This window comes from Mytilus californianus, unplaced genomic scaffold (genome assembly GCF_021869535.1).
Source record: "Mytilus californianus isolate M0D057914Y unplaced genomic scaffold, xbMytCali1.0.p SCAF_8, whole genome shotgun sequence".
NCBI lineage: Eukaryota > Metazoa > Mollusca > Bivalvia > Mytilida > Mytilidae > Mytilus > Mytilus californianus.
In genome coordinates, this window is record NW_026262734.1 from 20,881,038 (window position 1) to 20,901,627 (window position 20,590).

Genomic DNA, 20,590 nt, shown 5'->3' on the forward strand with positions numbered 1-20,590 from the left:
TTGTATGAAGCAGTGTCCCTTTTATCACCTGATTTTTTCTTCTTTTTATATGCTTTGTCCCTTCTTCTTATAAGTCTTCTCAGGTCTGTTGTTATCCATGGGCACCCATCCTTTTTACGAGCTGTCTTAGTTGGTATATTTTTATTGACGCTATCTTCTAGACAGCCAAATGTTATCAGTATCACGTAAAATACAAAGTGGGGGGTTATCTCAAAATACTCGCTACTGTAGAAAATCACTGCGGCTGAAACCTTGCATGGGCTAAATTTCTGTTCTATGTATAATCGCGGTACCTCGAATGACCGAATAACACTTGTAATGACCGAATAACACTTGAAATTTATTATTGACATTGATTAATAAATAATATTATATTATAAGTGTATTTTATAACTTAAAAATGATTAACAGAAAGCAGGTAACTTCATAAAGACGATCTTTAAATTTAGTGTGTACATCCAACATGGCGACCAAGGAAATCACAATGGTCACCATGTTGGATGTACACACTAAATTTAAAACGATCTTCATGAAGTTACCTGCTTTCTGTTAATCATTTTTAAGTTATAAAATACACTTATAATATAATATTATTTAATAATCAATGTTTAAAAGTCATCAATATGTGCTAATATTAAAATTTCAAGTGTTATTCGATCATTACAAGTGTTATTTGGATAATAACGGTGTTATTCGGTCATCCGTGTTACCTTGTATAATCGTTATGGTTGGTATCTTATTTTTGTGTTTATTTGACCCTTAACTGGCAAGTTGTGAACATGTATAGCCTGTTTTGAAAAATATCTGTGTCAAGCAGTCAAAGAGGAGGGAAGGTCATTTTCAGCATCAACAATGTCCTTTATGCGCTACCGTTAGCGTCAAATGAGTCTTGATTTTATATCGTCATTCGTAAAATCTAGTTTCGTAGCCAAGTTAGGGTCAAATGGAGTAAAATATTTATCATTAACGCCTAATGACTAGTAATGTGCGGTACCCCATAACTTCCCTCGGACAGTGGTCCATAATTCCTAGTCCAAATAATTTTGACGTCTAGAAAGGCTATTATATTTTTTTCTTTGGCGCCTGTAAGGCGTCAAAACAAAAATTTAAAATAGCATTCCAAGACGTCATAATTATTTGGACTACATGATTTCCACTCCCGATCCCCAACTCCCATTTCCCTTCCCTTTTACTCTAAAATTTTCTCCCCTTACTTCTACTTCCATCCCCCTTGCTCCCAGACAAAAAAATGGCAAAATATATTTCCCAGATTATTTATCCTCCTCTTTTCGAATTCTTGTCCTTTCGCCCAAAATCATGTTCGTACCAATTCAGGTTCATCCCTTTTACATTCACACCCCACACCTTCGAAATTCGCACCCTCAGTCTGTTTGTACCCTTCCTTTAATTCTAAATCAGGCTTTTGTTAGTATTATAAGTTCTATAACATGATAAAATAAAGATACATTAAGTTTATTTTAATTGTTTAAAAATAAAGTGACTCAAACGAGATCAAAGGATCTTTTCTATTTATAACCTTCATAAGATTTACTTCTACCAAACTAGTTACTTTCATTTTCACTTCAGACCAGGCTAACTTACGGACCTGCACATGGTACCCCCTTTTCCCGCTTCCTGATCCCTCATTCTCATGTTCCCTTACCCCTGTCCAACCCCTCAAGGGGTTCAATTGTTTTGTTTGTTTTCTTGAGAATATAAATGGTCTAATTTGTAAATTATAACCCCTACAGTACGAGGCAATACATTTTATTGATGGATTCGTCTTGATCACAATTTGTTTACAATTAACCCCTCCCCCCTTCCCCAGTCTCTCTTTGGTATAAAAAATTTCATAACATCAAGTATCAGGTTTAAAAATACACGTAGAGCTTATCTTGTTTACCAAATAACACATACATTAAATGATTTGAGTTGAAAAATTCATTATTGTTTTGTGCTTAGTATTTTTAATTTTAAATACAAAATTTGTGTATCCCATATTCCAAACAGGTTACAAGACACCTCAGCATAATTTAGTTGACGAGGAGTACAAATGTAGGTCAGCTGCATTTCAGAATTTTTAGGCAGAGAAATAACTTGTCCCTGGCATCAAAACAGCATGCCCGGAGAAGTCTGTATTCAACATATATATAAAATCAAAATCACTATTTGTCTGTCTGTACGAACGTCCCAAAATTGGTTTCCGTTCTCCAACTTAAGTTTGCCTCAACCAAATGTTATGAAACTAATACACAGTGCTTATTATCAACAAACACAGATCAAGTTTGAATTTTTTTTGCTGGTGTCACTTTTACTATTTTAGAGTTATGCCCCTTTACAAATGGAAAAATTGCTAAATATTTTGTGTCCGTCCTCCAACTTTAGTTTGCCTCAAATGTTATGAAACTTATACACATTACTAGCTTACAATGTATTACAACAAAACTCAGATCAAGTAAAAATTTGGGTAGTGTCACTCTTACCGTTCTTTAGTTATGTTCCTTTATAACTTTATATGTAAGCGGGGGCATCATCTGTGTCCCATGGACACATTCCCCATTTATTTAAAATATGAACTACATTATGCTTTTGAATGTCAATCATGGTTGATTTTCTGACAGAATTACTCTGACATTTAATTTCAGGCTTCACGTACAAAATGTACATGTAAGAGGAAGGAGTGATTTGTTGTGAAAGATCCTGGAATGTTCAACTTTACTTGGAAACTGTTGTCAAAGAACTGCCAGAATTTACACAAGAAGCCAGTATCATCTTGTCTTACAATTGGGAACTATATGTAAAGTGCTGAAACTTAAGAACAACATTAGAAGCCAAGATCAACAATACTTGGAACTACATGGTCTACATGTATAATCATGTACTGTCAGAATCCATATGAGAGAACCCAATATCATCTACACTTGGTGTTTATATGCATTGTGTTGTCAAAATCCACTTAAGAAGCCAAGATCAACTATAATTTCGAACTATATGCTTTAGTACTGTCAAAATCCATTAAAAAAATCCAAGGTCATAAGGACCTACTTTACCTACCTGTCCCAATGATAAATACAGATTACTAGTATTGAATTAATAAAAAAAAACACTGAACATGCTGAAAACGAATATTGATATGAAAATAGTGAAAATATGGAGCTGATCAGTTAATGATTGTACACATGTACAATGTACATGATGTATACATGTCAACAATTACTAGTATATTGAAATTACCAATGCAAATAAATGTTTTATAAATTTGATCTCATAGACATTTTAGGAATAAAAATCAAAAATGTTTCAAAAAATGAATTTTAATAGAGCTGAATTAATTTTTTTTGCTGTCTGTATTGAATTTTGCTGTAAACACGATTCATGATATGCAAACTGCATTATATGCAGTTGTCTTTAATACAGAAGGTAGCTATGAGATTTGTAAATTTTGGAAATCATAATACCAAGTGGCAGTTGTGGTAAATGCACATGCCTTTGCCTCATCTTTTACCTCACCAACCCCTTACCTAAATGGCCAGTTGGATTATTTTACATCATTTGGCAATTGTTTTCCATCCATATGCTATTCAGTTTCTATTTCAAAAGTTATATTTTCTGGATAAAAGGAGAAATAAAATACAGTTGTGTTCAATGAGACAGCAACCAAACAAAACAACCAAAAGAATTATATATATTGTCTGGGAAAATTTGTGTCTCACTAACTGACAACATTTTTACCTACTGTAAATTCAGAAATTATTGCGTGCATTTATTATTGCGATTTTTCACAAATGGACTAAATTGCAAGTTTAATTATTGCGATTACAAAAAATTCTGCATAAAGATCTATAATTCAGTTATCAGAATGCATGTTCTTATTATTGCTATATTCACCCTGTCCTATTATTTGCATTAATAAAAACCTCACAACAATTTCTAAATTTACAGTATCACAATGATCCAGATTAATATTGTTTTGTAAAATTAAATATGCACTCAAATTGATACAGATTGCAACAAAGATCTAAACCTCATTTCATGGATCAGTGATCAAGGTTAAAGTTACCTGATTAGGGTTGTTTATCAGATACTGTTAGCAATAGGTCATTTGTCAATGTCATGTTTTTTGTGTTTATGTCTGTTTTTTCTAATACTAAAAGTACATGTAGTAGATAAACTATATGTATGCAATGATTCACAAATGTAAGGAGTACATGTCTGTCTGGCAGTTGTCATTGACCACATTTGCATGGTTTATTGGTCGATGGTAAGTCCTCTTTTAACATGCTACATTGTGTAATCAGTAGGTCATTATATTTGGTATATGGTATGATTATTAAATGTATATGTTGAAATATTAAGTAAAAAGATGTGATATAATTGTAAATGAGACACTCCACAAGAAACCAAATAACACAGAAATAAACAACTATAGGTCACCATACGACCTTCGACAATGAGTAAAACCTATACTGCATAGTTGGGATATAAAAAGCCTCCAAATGACAAATATACGATTTAAAACAATTCAAATGAGAAAACTAACGGCATGATTTATGTACAAAATAATGAATGAAAAACAAATATGCCTGTCTTGCAGGGTTTATCTGAACTTAACCTCATTTTCATGGTTTTGTCTGTTACTGGCATACTATATATATGTTTCAAAATATTTGGTTGATGGGATGCTTGTAACAGAGGCGGATTTAGGGGGAGGGCCCATTGGTTGATTATATAGGGAATCACTGAAGCATGACTGGAACAGGCCTCTCTTAGGCAGTCAACCCCCCCCCCCCCCCCCCCCCCCTTTTATGAAAAATTCTGGTTCTGCCACTGTGTAAGGCTGGCTTGGATTGGTTTATCTAACCTTGACCTCATTTTCATGATCATTGATAATATTAATTTTTTCTGATACTTGTAGTAAAACTTTATCTTTTGGAATATCAACATAAAACCAATCAAGAATGGTGATTAGTAAAGCAGGTGAGACATTTCAGATCGAGCACTCTTGCTAACACAAAAAATATATGGACTGCCACTAGAAAATGAATGGACAATGCATGTTTGGTATGGACAGAATTCCTCCTTTTTACCATACGAGGCTGCGTATTTATCTCGGGTGGAGGTGGGGGAGGGGGCACTTCCTATATTCAAGGTGATAGGATGTAATAGGTCACCTTTTCAAGTTTGAAAACATGTGAATAGGTCGGGGAAAACTATCAGAAATATATGATAAGGTCAATAAAGTTTCAAGAACTTCTTCGTCTGTCATCTTTCTTGGTGTTTCTGGGTGTGATTTTATCAACCATTTTTATACGACCGCAAAAAATTTGCGGTCGTATATTGGTATCACGTCGTCAGCGTCGTCCGAAGACAATTGATTTCCGGACAATAACTCAAGTAAATGTAAATAGAAATCTATGAAATTTAAACACAAGGTTTATAACCACAAAAGGAAGGTTAGGATTGATTTGGGGGTTATAGTCCTAACAGTTTAGGAATTAGGGGCCAGAAAGGGACCCAAATAAGGAATTTTTTTAGTTTCCAGACAATAACTTGTGGAACGGCGTATGGATCTCTCTGATATTATACCACAAGTTTCCATACCGCAAAGGGATGGTTAGGATTGGCTTTGGGGGTTATGGCTCAAACCGTTTAGGAATAAGGGAAAAACAAGGGTTTCCTGGTTAATGGACAATTAAAAAAAAAGTACAATGTTAAGTTTGGATTACCTCCCTTACACTGCTTTTAAATTATGTATAAAGAAATGTTTTACTGTCTTGAGGTGATTAGCTGTCAATTTATTTTTAGAAGTTAATATTTAAAAATGCTGATTGAGGAATATTTGATATATTAATTTTAGCCATGATTATGTATGTCATTTTCTATTTTAAGACTTTTATGATGTATTTAAATGGGTAATTATGGTTGCAAACTCCATTGGGTAAGAAAGAAATTGTGAGGGGGGGGGGGGGGGGGGGCAATTTTTTTCTCATTTCAGATTTCAGAAATTTGGTGGGGGTGGGGTCAATTCGCAACAGCATAGTGTATTGCACAAAAGCAAAAAATTGAATATAAATTCAAATCATATAACCAATTCTAAGTTCTTTGACTACAGTTATTCTGTTTCAGAAACCTATTATGTGTCAAATATTTAATTACAATCCAAATTCAGACCTGTATCAAGCGCGAATATTGTGTCCATTTTTGCCCCAACTGATCAGGGTTGGACTACTGCGGTCGTATCCAGCTGCGCTCGGCGAAGCAATTTATTCTCTTTTGACACTTTGGTATTCTAGTCTTACATTACACTACATGAAACCCAGGCATTATGGGGAAAAGGTTACATTTTATACGTACGTAATATATGAAATGGATAGGGTAACAGAACCCCAGCGGCACCCTCTATCAATTAAGTATTGAAGTAGCCCCCCCCCCCCCCCCCCCCCCCCCCCCACGAGTCCTATATACAAGGTAATAGGACGTGCCGATGGGAATAGGTCACCTTTTCAGGCTTGAATATATGTGTATAGGTCGGAAAAACTATCAGAAATATAAGACAAGGTCAATAAAGTTCCCATAACTTCTTCACTGTCATCTTTCTTGGTGTTCTCGGTTGTGTTTTTATCAACCAATTTTTATCTTGTGACACTTTGGTATTCCATTCGTACATTACACACCACATGAAACCCAAACAATATGGGAAAAGGTTACACTGTTTCCTTCGCAATATATGAAAAGGTATACATTTTTGAAATATAAATTATATGAAAAAGGTGGGGTAACAGAACCCCAGCTGCACTTAAGTATTGAAGTGCAACTTCTATACCCATGTTAACCCTACGATATGAAAATAAGGAGAGGTGGTATGATTGCCAATGAGACAACTATCCACCAAAGTTCAAATTTAGATCAAAGTAAATATTAAAAAAAAAATAATTTCATCTCCATATTATCATCATAGGCCGATAATTACTTTTCTTTGCAGCTAGCAGGTGGGTCAAACTAGTGTTCACACATCATTAAAAAAAGTTGTCATACATATTTTTTGCCGCAATGACACACTCCACTTTAATTTTTTTTAAATCAAGAACTTTCCTTATTAGCTTCCCTTTTCAAAAAACGCATGTCCAAAAGTAAGACGGAAGTTAAAGTTTGCCAATATCACCAACTAATATAGCGTCCCTTTGTACTTGGCGGACTTTTAGAATTACAATCCCAACTTTTCCTGAACCTAGTTAGTAGTATAGATTTTGTATATATATAATGTCTTTAACTCGTAGTGTTTGGAACTGCCCGGTAGACTGCGGGTGTGTGTCCTAGGCAAATTCCCGACTTGGTCAAACCAAATATTTTGCGCTTCTCCGCAAAGCATGCGGTATTAAGGGATAATAGCATAGTCCGATATATAAGGTCGGAATACTAGTAAGGTCCCGGTTACTATTGACCAATTTTCAACTACATACACGATCAAAGGTGGAAAACTGCAAATTATTGAAGTGTCGGGTTTTTTTTCTGCGTAAAACAAATAATCAATTTAGTGAAATGTGTTGCTCGAGTTCCTCCGTTAGTCTATTATAATAACTCATTCTTATTCAATTATTTTAGTTATTACGCTGATATTTCCTCTTTTTTTTAATGCGAACTCTGTTGGCATATTGATAGATACAAACGAAAATAGAAAATTAACAACTAGCAAAATAAGTAAAAGGAAAATATCATAAATAGAAAACATTGTCCCCGAGGTCTCATGTTATAGGACTAGAGTTCCAAAAATCATAGAATCATGATACGAGAAAATTTGTTAGATATTTTCGTGCCCATTATTTGATAAAGTATATGTATCTTTGAATAAAATGTTATGTGTGACTGTCAAGTATTTAGTCTTTGTTTGAAAATTGTAATGTTCAAATTTTTTTTTTGGAAAATAAAAAATGCTTAACTATTATCAAAATTTTGTAGTGTTAAAATATTTCACATACTCCGGAATTGTTATGTTCAAAAATTTTTGGCAAATGAAAAATACGTAACTATTATCAAAATTTTGCAGTGGAAAATATTTCACATACTCCAGAATAAGATCCTACCAATACTTGGAAATGAAGATATTTGAAGTAAAAAAGAGATTTATGACAGTAACAAAATGTTATAATACGCCTAACGGATAAAACGGTTAAAAGCTCATTAGAGCTTATGTTGACTCTGTTTGTATACTTTGCCGACTCTAAAAAAAGCTTATTCATTATTATTTATTTATATATTATTTATAGCGTGCAGATGAACCCCGATGCCTTTATACTATAGCATACTATATGGGTTTTACTTGTTTTTGAAAGCCGTAAGGTGACATGCAGTTGTTTTCATCGCTTTCCTTTGTTTACGGTTAAACATTGCGTCATTGGCAAAATATTTTCATATATATGTAGGACTCAAATCTATGGCGGGTTCCAAATCTATGGCAGATTCCTAATCTATGGCAAATGTGACGTTACAAACGTCAAACAAATCAAATCTATGGCAGATTTTTGTTTTCTCCAAATCTATGGCAGATCTTTAAATTGCGTAATTATCTGGGGAAAAAAGTAACATAAATGTCACAATTGAATAACGCCATATTAAATCGTCGCCGACGCTAACGATGATGGAACCTATAGATTTGAGCACCATTTCAGATGAAGGTATTTCCCTCGACGACAATTTGCGGATGGTTTAAAGGAAGATTTGGCCTATTATCTGGATGAAGGACAAAATGTGCTGTACCTGCCGAAACCCGCGTTGAATAAGGGTACCGCTGTTTTCAGTACCGGATATTTTAGAAAAGGAGTTATAGTAAATATTTTACTGTCTACGGCTGGCAAAGTTTATAAAGTGAAAGATGAAATTACCGGATTCCAATTTGATTTAAATCGTCATTAAATAAAAAAAGATTTATTAACGATGAAAACAAATTTATGTGAAAATTCAAACTGTTCATTTGTATTTATTTCTTTAATATAAAAAAACTGCCTTCTTGTTTGTTAAGAGACTTACTAGTTGGTTTAATGAATGGGTTAAACAGGTACCATGCACAGATAAGAAAACGTTTATTTCAATCTTGAAGTCTGTATTAAGGTATATGAATTCATCATTTACGAAATTTGTTGGTTGCCATCACGATTTGGTTGACCATTATGGAATGTTTATAGACAAGTCATTGGTCATATGTACTGCATTGTTTTCCATTTGCACAAAATTTGCCGTAGATTTGGAAACAACAAAAACCCCCATAGATTAGGAAATTACAAAACTTGCCATAGATTAGGATTATAAAAAATCTGCCATAGATTTGGGATGACATGACGTCACATTTGCCATAGATTAGGAATCTGCCATAGATTTGGAACCCGCCATAGATTTGAGTCCTACATATATACTAATATTTAAATGAAAATAGGGTGCGAACGGATCCAAGGGGCGAACGTGTAGGGCGAGAATATGTTTTTGGAGCGAACGCACCAGATACCGTCGTACATGTCAATATTTATATTTTCTTTTTTTTAATGTTATGCTTTAATATATCATGTATAATTCTGTCCTTTTTTATGTGAAAAATGAACAAACCACTCTGTAGTTCTGATCGTACGTATTTCCTGTTTTGTAGAACGTTTTGCATGGTTTGTTGACATCGGGAAAGGGTGCTTTCATACACGCCCGCGTTCCAATGTCGTCAAAACTTTTTTTTGAGAAAACCCCTCAAAGCGACCGTTTCCAAGGCGCTCGTCGTTAGAAACATGCGTTAAAATATGCGCACTGTAAAAGGGCCGAGCCACCTTCAATAAAATCTAGTATGCTTAAATTGATTTCCTTTACTTTTGCCCTGTTGTTGAGATTGAGTGAAAGAATTTAATTATTTTATCCCTATCAATTGGAGGGTGCAATCGGGGCCGTCATTCAACACTGCATAACCATATCCTATCACAAGTTATGATACAGCCAACATTACAACATAGCCCCTGCCATTGAAAGGAGAAAAGAGGTGCACAACATACAAAAAAATATTTCATATGAGAAGCTACATTATATCCTTTAAAATATTTTATAGATTTTTATACGACCGCAAATTTTTTTTTTGCGTCGTATAACATGTATAATGCTATGATGTCGTCGTCATCCGAAGACACATTTGGTTTCCGGATAATAACTTTAGTTTAAATGAATGGATCTCTATGAAATTTTACCAGAAGGTTCAATACCACAAAAAGAAGGTTGCGATTGATTTCGGGGGTTATGGTACCACATGTTTAGGAATAAGGGGCAACAAACAAGCATTTTTGTAGTTTCCGGACAATTACTTGTGTGTAAGTGTATGGATCTCTCTGAAATTGTACAAGGTTCCATATCACAAAGGGAAGACGGGGATTGAGTTTGGGGGTAATTGCTCCAAATGTTCAGGAATTGGAGACCAAAAAGGGCCAAAAAAACAAGCATTTTTCTAGTTTCCAGACAATAACTTTTGTTTAAGTGTATGGATCTCTCTGAAATTGTACTGCAAGGTACCATATCACAAAGGGAAGGCTGGGATTGAGTTTGGGGGTAATAGTTCCAAGGGGGGTTAAAAAAAAAATTTGAGGGGGGATTTTTTTCATATTTTTTTTTCTTTATTTCTGATTTATATACAAAAAAATACTGATATGTCAGGAGATAACACCTAACAGGATGTGAAAATTATTATACATGTATTAAGTATTGTGCAGTAGCACAGAATTGCTCAATAGCAAGAAATCTACAATTGCATAGAATTGCGCAATAGCAAGAAATCTTCAATTGCACAGTATTGCGTAATAGCATAAAATTGAGAATGGAAATGGGGAATGTGTCAAAGAGACAACAACCCGAGCAAAGAGCAGAAAACAGCCGAAGGCCACCAATTGGTCTTCAATACAGCGAGACTTGATTACAGTTCCAATATAAAAATAAGAAGTTTGGGTATGATTGCCAACGAGACAACTCTCCACAAGATACCAAATGACGAAAGGTTAATGAGTATAGGTCTCTGACGGCCTTCAACAATGAGCAGAACCAATACCGCATAGTAAGCTACATGTATGAAAGGCCCCTTAATAACATGACAGGCTGAAAATGAATATTCTGCATCTGTATGCAATGTGAAAATATATTTAGAAATAAAAGCATGTGTAGTAATGGATGCAAATAAATAGCCAATCCAGAAAAAAATTCTACTACCTCCCATGTTTTGGCTAATGCGGTTAATTCACAACAAACATTTACATACTTCATTCAAATAATTTACATTAAACAAGACAACAAAATAAAATAAAAGAACTGGGGGAATGGGTATAAGGGCAAAAGGACCCAGGGCGAAAAGGTATTTTTGCGAACGGATCAGGATTCCCCTCCAGCCAACTACATGTACCTAGAATAGCAAATGGTCGTCCCCCCTATGCATAGATATATTAATAATTATGCCCTAAGAAACTGCACATGGAGTTTTTAAAAGTAAAGTCATGAAGAGTTTAAACCTACACTGCAAACCAGAAAGTAAGAATCATGCGCCCCTAAAAATGAAACACGCCTTTGACTGGCGCTGGAAATTGACAACGTTGATCTATATAAAGAAACAACTTCGGTTAAGGTCGATTCCGGCAATTCTGCTTCAAAAAATCACTAGCAGTTAAATCTTATTGATGTCTTAAAATATATTTGGTATGTTTCAATAATTTTTCGTCGATAGTTATTTTCGAGAGATGAACAGCTACATTGTATCTTGACTTGTACTTCAGAAACAAGGTTAAGGGAGGACCACGTCCCCAATAGAGGGGACATATAAGATAAAGATGACCGTTCTCCATTTCTACTCGATAGAAGTGCCTATTTTTTTCATAACATATACATTATGTACCAAAGATTATTATATGAAAGTATTAAAAAATCGAGGAGGTGATTTTCTTAGAAACAGCTAATAAATATAGCAAACCAATAGACGTAATAAAAAGAATAGAGGAAAATGGCGCCTTCTTCAATTTCGAAAAAAATCTATAATTTTACAATTTATTGACACATATTGTTATTTTTTAAAGGGGTTAAATATCTAAGGATTCACCTTTTCATGACAGTTGAATGAATATTTACTTTAAAAAAAAGAAACTCTTCCAATTTCTAAATCTACCGACCTTGCTAGGAAAACCCTATGAAAAATTGAGACCCCTACATTAAAATGGGTACAAATTGTTGCCCTGGCTTGAACACCCCTGTTCTTTATGAATTTCGATGCCAAAAACTAGCGAGTACAGGATGTAATTTTTTTAGAAAATCGAAGAATATGTATTTTTTTGTACCCATTTTTAATATCGCTACTTAATTCTACAGTGCAGTAAATCAAAATCCGAAATTCCATCTTCAGATATAAAAAAATAAGATTTACTTTTATTTTAATGTTCGAAAATGATAATAATTTGTAAACTCATATATTTTTCTCTCATAGTTGTGCTTACAATCAACAGTATTTACCGTCTGTACTTTGCCGTAAACGAACGAAAAAAAATTACAAAAGCGCGCCATTTTTCAGTTGACGTCGGCCGACGCAAAATAGTCCAATTTATCGCGTAGGACTACTGAGCGCCGTCGAATCACATTTTGGCCAAAAAGGCACATCCGGTTGTCCTACTGTAGTAGGAAGTAGCGACACTGTCAAATGAGTAAATGACTTTCTTAGTATGAAGTAGTGACACTGTCAGATGAGTAAATGACTTTCTTAGTATGAAGTAGTGACACTGTTAGATGGGTAAATGACTTTCTTAGTAGGAAGTAGTGACACTGTCAGCAGATGGGTAATGACTTTCTTAGTAGGAAGTAGTGACACTGTTAGATGGGTAAATGACTTTCTTAGTAGAAAGTTGTGACACTATCAAATGGGTAAATGACTTTCTTAGTAGGAAGTAGCGACACTGTCAGATGGGTAAATGACTTTCTTAGTAGGGAGTAGTGACACTGTCAGATGGGTTAATGACTTTCTTAGTAGGAAGTAGTGACACTGTCAGATGGGTTAATGACTTTCTTAGTATGAAGTTGTGACACTGTCAGATGGGTAAATGACCTTCTTAGTAGGAAGTTGTGACACCGTCAGATAGGTAAATGACTTTCTTAGTAGGAAGTAGTGACACTGTCAGATAGGTAATGACTTTCTTAGTAGTAAGTAGTGACACTGTCGGATGAGTAAATGACTTTCTTAGTAGGAAGTAGTGACACTGTCAGATAGGTAAATGACTTTCTTAGTAGGAAGTAGCGACACTGTCAGATGGGTAATGACTTTCTTAGTAGGAAGTAGTGACACTGTCAGATGGATAATGACTTTCTTAGTAGGAAGTACTGACACTGTTAGATAGGTAAATGACTTTCTTAGTAGGAAGTAGTGACACTGTCAAATGGGTAATGACTTTCTTAGTAGGAAGTAGTGACACTGTCAGATGGGTTAATAACTTTCTTAGTATGAAGTAGTGACACTGTCAGATAGGTTATGACTTTCTTAGTAGGAAGTAGTGACACTGTCAGATGGGTAATGACTTTCTTAGTAGGAAGTAGTGACACTGTCAGATGAGTAAATGACTTTCTTAGTAGGAAGTAGTGACACTGTCAGATGGGTAATGACTTTCTTAGTAGGAAGTAATGACACTGTCAGATGGATAAATGACTTTCATAGTAGAAAGAAGTGACACTGTCAGATGGATACATGACTTTCTTAGTAGGAAGTAGTGACACTGTCGGATGAGTAAATGACTTTCTTAGTAGGAAGTAGTGACACTGTCAGATAGGTAAATGACTTTCTTAGTAGGAAGTAGTGACACTGTCAGATTGGTAATGACTTTCTTAGTAGGAAGTAGTGACACTGTCAGATGGGTACCCAGGTAGCACAAAAACATGTTATTGATATTTTAAAAATATATTGCAAAATGTCACAAAAATATTATTTAAAAAATATTTTTTTGACGTGTGGCTGTACTCATGTGAATAGCATATTTTCTGGAAATATTTGTTCTGAATGTTTAAAGAACATTTTTTTTATATATTTTGATTTTATATTTAAATAACATAATTTTGATATCATTCAGTGTCAATTGAAAATATCCAGACATTAAATATCAAACGTTTTCCAAAAATATCCTTTTCATGTCTATAATATGTTTTATGGATGTCTACCAAATGTTTTTTAAAATATCAGAGGCAAGTTTAGGTAGAAATGTTTCTTGAAAATGTAAATTAAATATTTCAACAATGTTTTATGGATGTCTTCCCAATATTCTTAAAATCTCTTGGTAATATATTTGTAAAAAACATTATATAAATATTCAAAAAATGTTTTATGTTCAGGCCAACTCTCAGCTTGCAAATACATCATGCATATTTAGACTTAACATTTATCAGCTCTCCTCCAGGGCACCTGTTTCTTGTTCTATCATTATATGTAGTGTAATGTAGACTGTTTATTTTTTTAATTTTGTTTTGCAATGCGATTGTTTTTCTCTGACTTGTGGATATTTGAATTTTCGTTTGATATTTTCAGACTCTTTCAAACAATTAAGAGCAGTCAAAGCATGACATGTGTATACTGTCAACACAAAAGCATTGATAGAATGGCTTATTCATATGACAGGACTTAATTATGACTGTCAATGAATATTGAATTTTCCCGAATAGCATTTTAACATTTTATTAATTAGTCAGAATCTGTATCTTCTACTGCAAGCCTCCTCCTCTTGTTTGCTTTCTGAAGAAGAAAAAAAATACATAATGTTTAAACTCAATTGAGATTTAAGCTTTAAAGCCGATATTAAGTCATACTGAATTTTTTTTTCAAACATTATGACAAAAATTGTATTATAATAATTAGATTACAGTTATGCCGTTATTTTGATTATGATATGGATTCAGGAAACAGAACTATGTCAAAAAACGTTCTAACTAAATAAATAATTCAAGTGAAAAAATACAAAGTCAAATCTGAATCAAAGTGACATTTAGCATTAACGGTAATATTAAACATTTTATGCATGTATATCTGCGAATTTCAAATCCGATGTAGCATAAAGGATGGCTATTATGTTACTTACTTAAAGTAATTCATTCTGGGCTATCAAATGGTAGAATGCATTTTGTCCTATCTCCATTTCCACGCATTTTGTAGCCAGAATATTTTCAATGATTACTACTATTCCTTTTGCACTCTGATTAAATTTGTCTTCTGTAGTACTCAAATACCTGACCTATAAATTTATATGAGAATGTAAAATTGTATATTAAAACGAAAATCTACTTCAAGTAATTCATACACGAATCTGTCTGCAAATTTGTATAGACTTTTCCGTTTAGAAATATCCTAAAGTGGGATATTTGTTTTTACATTTTCCCCCCTTTTTTCACATGTACATGCCGTTTCATTTTGTTTTATATATAACTTTTGATGCAGTTTACTTTTTCATGATTTCGTAATGTTTAATTATAAAACGGCATACATATAATTTAAAGAAGTAGCGTCTTCAGCTTTTTGTGATATTTACTCCTACAACATGAGTGTACAAACTATTCAAATACAGATTTTATTTTGCTAAAGTATTGCAGAGGACAAGAAACAAGATTCAGTCGAGTGCGTATACATGGTATATCAATTACGAATTTTTTTAATTACAACTTACATGTTTCTTTCTCTTTGAACTGTTATTTTCTCTAACGACTTTTGGTTTTCTTTGTTATCACTGCTTTCGGAAGTTACAAATAGACGACAGGAAATAACCTCAAAAGTGACCATCCCATTTCTATAACTTAATTACCATAGCAACTAGCTTTGAAATGTGTCCAACATCTTGTTAACCTTATCAGAATGTGCTTGATTAACAGAATGGATGTATCAAATATCATTCTGTTTATAATTGCTTATTACGTTTCATAAATTAAAGTTGAACGAAAAAAGTTATAATAATACATGATTGAAATGTTCATCAAAGGTTAAAATTATCAAGGAGATTATCTCATATAACCTCTTTGGAATTATTAAAGCTTTTCTGTAAAAATGAGGAGACATTCATGTTAATGTGATATCTAAAAAATATTTCTTTTTCATATCAAACACTTGCTTCACTCAAATATTACTAACAAACATTTGATAACATGGATAAACACTTCTGTCATACATCTTACAAATATCTATACGACATATTATGTTAAAATGTTTATAAAATAGCCTTCAACTAATATTTTCTAAATAAAATCGAAAAATATATTGTTATGACGTTAGTAAAATATTCATTAGATATTACCAGCTTATATTTTTAATTAGGACAAGAAAATTATTTAGATGTTACATCAAAAAGATATTTTATTATACATCAAACCTATGCTTTAGGCAGATATTAATCAAAAATGTTTTATAAACATTTCTTTTACACATCTTACAAATATATAATATAATTATAATATAAAAATGTCCATCAGATATTGTTTGAATATTGTTAAGAAATATCTCCTCGACATATAACTGTTCTCATTTATAAAACTGTCTATTAAACGTTTAAAAAACATCAGTAAAAAATTATTATTTATTTATTATAAAAAAATATTTACAAAAAATGTTTTTATATTAGCAATCAAACATTGGGATGAAATGTTATTGGTAAAATATCATTCACACCTAATTTCTGATGTAAACAAATTGTCTTTAGAATATTTTTTTGAAAATATTTCTGATAAACATATATCATGTATATATAACCAGTAAATAATATCACGAAAATATTTTGTGTAAGCTGGGTAATGACTTTCTAAGTAGAAAGTAGTGACACTGTCAGATGGGTAAATGACTTTCTTGAGAGAACATCTTCTGAATCTGATTTCATTTTTGATAAGAATTTTAATGTATCGGATCAAATTGAACTGAAAATAAAACTTTTCACAATTCTTTCATTCACACATAAAAAGCACAAACATACTTACAATAGCTTCACTTTGGGATTTTATATCAGCATAATCAGAGACGTAGTAACAGTAACCGAAACGTAACCTCCAGCCTTCTTTGCATGCTGAAATAAAAAAAAAAATAAAACAAAATTGGAAACGTACAGACTTGATATTGTGGCCTTCACATTCCTATATTTTACTTTAGGGGACTGTGTCCAAAAAAGAATATTTTTCATCTTTTTTTATTAAAAAAAATTATGAAAATACGTTTAGTAAATTGTTCGGTGACATATTATAACCTATAGACATATTTAAAAAGAACCAATTACTATAAAACTGTATGATAAATATATGGGTACCCTAAAGTAAAGTAATGCTATAATGCCTTTTTTTACAGATGGGGACCCATAACCTATAGACAGATTTAAAAAGAACCAATTACTATAAAACTGTATGATATATATATATGGGTACCTTAGAGTAAAGTAGTGCTATAATGCCTTCTTTTTACTTTAGGGGACCCTTAACCTTTAGACAGATTTAAAAAGAAAACAAATACTATAAAACTGTATAAAATATATATGGGTCCCCTAAAGTAAAGTAGTGATATAATGCCTTCTTTTTCTTTAAGGAACCCACAACCTTTAGACACGTTTAAAGAAAAAAATACTATAAACTGTATTATATACATACTAGTCCCTTAAAACCTATTTATACAGCAATTATACTAGAAAAAAACTTATTTTTCATGAGTCCCCTCATTTTTTTTTACAATTTGTAAAGTCCCCTAAAGTAAAAGAAGGCCAATATTGTAAACCATACTCCCCTGAGTCTACACGGCTAAGTCAGTCACTCATTCTAATATAATAGAAAAACAAAGTATATACTCTTTTTTCGCTTCATGTTCCAATTAAACATGGGGTGCAAGGGTGTGACGTCATTGCTAAACTGTATTTTATTTTTAATTCTAATATGACGTGCTTCTTTCGCTTTGTAAACAACACCGTGATAAAATGAGATCTCGATATATCTATACTTAGCGCAGACTCAGAGATGTATATAGTAATGGCTGTTACAATATACCTCAGGTGTTACCTGTGAAAGGGGACGAATTCAGCAAACCTTTAGAATATTAATACTTACGATATCCCGTTATTAAACAGCATATTTATATATATAAACATTTTTTTTTTAAAATTCCAGCATTATTTCTGATAAAAAAAGTCACTGAATTACGGAAACGTATCTGATATTGGTCCTATTATAATTGTTAGGAACTTTATATATGACGTCATTTTCAATGTAAACAAAGAAATGCTATCTTTTTAAAAAAGTGTATATTTATGATCAATTATTAAAAAAATAATCTTCAAATACATAAGATGACCACAAAATAACAAAAAATAATTGAAATAACAACTAATATGTTGTTATTGTCAAAGAGACAATATGATATCTATAAAATTCCTACAAAATTAAATGATAAAAAAAAGAGAATATAATGCACTGACGATTTTGATACAAATATGGTTTGAAATTAATAATTTAACAATTGCAGCCTTTGTATGAGGTCAATACAGGATATATCGACCCACAGAAGTATATATACTTCGTCCTCAGTCAATACCTCTTTCAGGTCAATATATCCTTGTACCGACCTCATACAATTCAAAGGGCTATTTATTAGATACAATACAAAGGTAACAAAGAAACTGGCCGGTAACAACCGTTGCCGGATAGTTTTTCTGCACGAGTAGTCAGGTGACGGTCCGAGGCGATAGCCGAGGACCTTGACCTGACTACGAGTGCAGAAAAACTATTCGGCAGTTTGTTTCCGGCCTGTTTTTTGTTACCTTTGTTTTGTATCTGACTTGTACGACGTTTCAAGAAAGAAGTAGTACATTTTGCAAGTAGAAGAGGTATCAAAATTTAACAGATTCGAAACTTAAATGGCCATATACCAGTTAATGTAAGTTACAGTAAGACAGTTTAAACAAACTTTTTTTTCACTTCCCTTCAGCCTATATATTTTTCTAAAGAAATTCAAAAATCTAATAATTTCTTAAAAAAAAAGAACCATGTCAAGTAAAAGATAAATTTCGTACACGTTTGAGACTTTTAAAAATGCATCTTCGCAAGTAAGTAATGTATGAAAAAGATTTCAGAGGTAAGCAAACTAACATTTGATTTTTATTTGGGGGAAAACGGAAAAGGGGGGGGGGGGTTAAAATAAATTTAAAATAAACAGGCTTGATTCATTTTTGTTGAAAACATGCAGGATGTGTCATTCCATTCCCCCATTCCGCCTTAAAAATAATAAAAATCGTACGTTTGCTCACAAATATATAAATTCAATAACAATATAAAAAGAATGAATTTCCTATTTCATTAGTGAATGAAATGGTACGAAAAAATCGATTTTGTCTTGTTAAAATCACCCATATATAGGCATATATTTTGGATTTTTTTTTTAAATTATTCTTATAGGTTTTTATATATGTCTCTAATAGTGTTGGTCAAGATCAAACACGTGTCACAATATGATCCAATCGCAGCTTACCGTCCAAAATTGGTGACATAAGTTGAATGATTTTCTTCAAGATTTGCTGCCTATTTGAACATGTATTACACGGACACTTTTTATTTATAGGATCAATCGTGCATTGGTGAGTTGATAGGGATTTTATCTTTAAGATTTGATTAGATTTGATTTTTTTATATATATTTCCTGTCTTTTTTATTGAAATATAAACGTCGGTACCAGCATTTCTTTACTTTCAGCATTGTCCAGAATACTATTCATGTCCATATATTGAAGAAAAAAAACATTTACGGACCGACCATTTAGCTTCAAAAGGGGGGTATGGTTTTTTTCTGAGTAAGAAAATGATTTAGTTTATCAACGCTATCACCCAAATATTTTTTTTCGAAATTAGCACTATTATATACGGTATTCGGAAAATCAGGAATCAGAACATTATTTTGTCATCTGATTGACCACAATATATTTTTTCTCATAAAATTGGGGATCAGAATATTTTTTTAGTTTTAAGAAAAAAAAACATAACTCCCCTTTTGAAGTTAAATGGTCAATCCCTTAGCTTACTGATATGAATAGTAATATACTGGAATTGTTTGAAAAAAATTTAGTCATTGATGCCAACGTAAATATTTTAATGAAAAAGACAAGAAATATGTCGGTGAAACAAAAAGTTCAAATCTAATTGAAATTTAAAGTGCCCATGAACTCACTGATCACGCACGAGTGATTCTGTTCATAAAAAGTATCCGTGTAACAACTAAAAAGTGTCCGTGTATCATCTAAAAAGTGTCTGTGTAACACCCGTTAATGTACTGTTTTTCTATAGCTCTGCTGGGGGAAAAGTCGTACAAAATTGTATAATACACGTGGTGATGTTATTAAGTCTCCCAAACGAAGTTTGGGAAGACTTATTGTTTTTGCTCAGTTATTATTATTATTATTATCATTCTTTATTATTATTCTTCTTCTTCTTCCTCTTCCTCTTCCTCTTCCGCCGCTTTTAAATTTGAACTTGTCCGCATCCGTTCTCCAAAACCGCTAGTCAGATTAACTTAGGGTTTCACAATATGTAAGACTAACATGTCTAATGGTGCAATCAGGGTTTTGTTT

At 32.7% G+C, this 20,590-nt stretch overlaps 2 protein-coding genes across 2 annotated transcripts in view; one reads left to right on the plus strand and one right to left on the minus strand.

Moving 5' to 3' along the window:
* The window catches only part of LOC127710864 (perlucin-like protein), a 378,664-nt gene that overhangs the window by 184,532 nt on the left and 173,542 nt on the right, over nt 1–20,590 (plus strand). The gene's annotated exons all lie outside the window — the stretch shown is intronic.
* Nucleotides 1–20,590, minus strand: part of LOC127710863 (lithostathine-1-alpha-like) — a 174,174-nt gene that overhangs the window by 47,199 nt on the left and 106,385 nt on the right. The window contains exon 5 of the mRNA XM_052216825.1: nt 16,975–17,060. Within this exon, the coding sequence (XP_052072785.1) occupies nt 16,975–17,060 (86 nt within the window). The remainder of the gene's footprint in view (nt 1–16,974; nt 17,061–20,590) is intronic.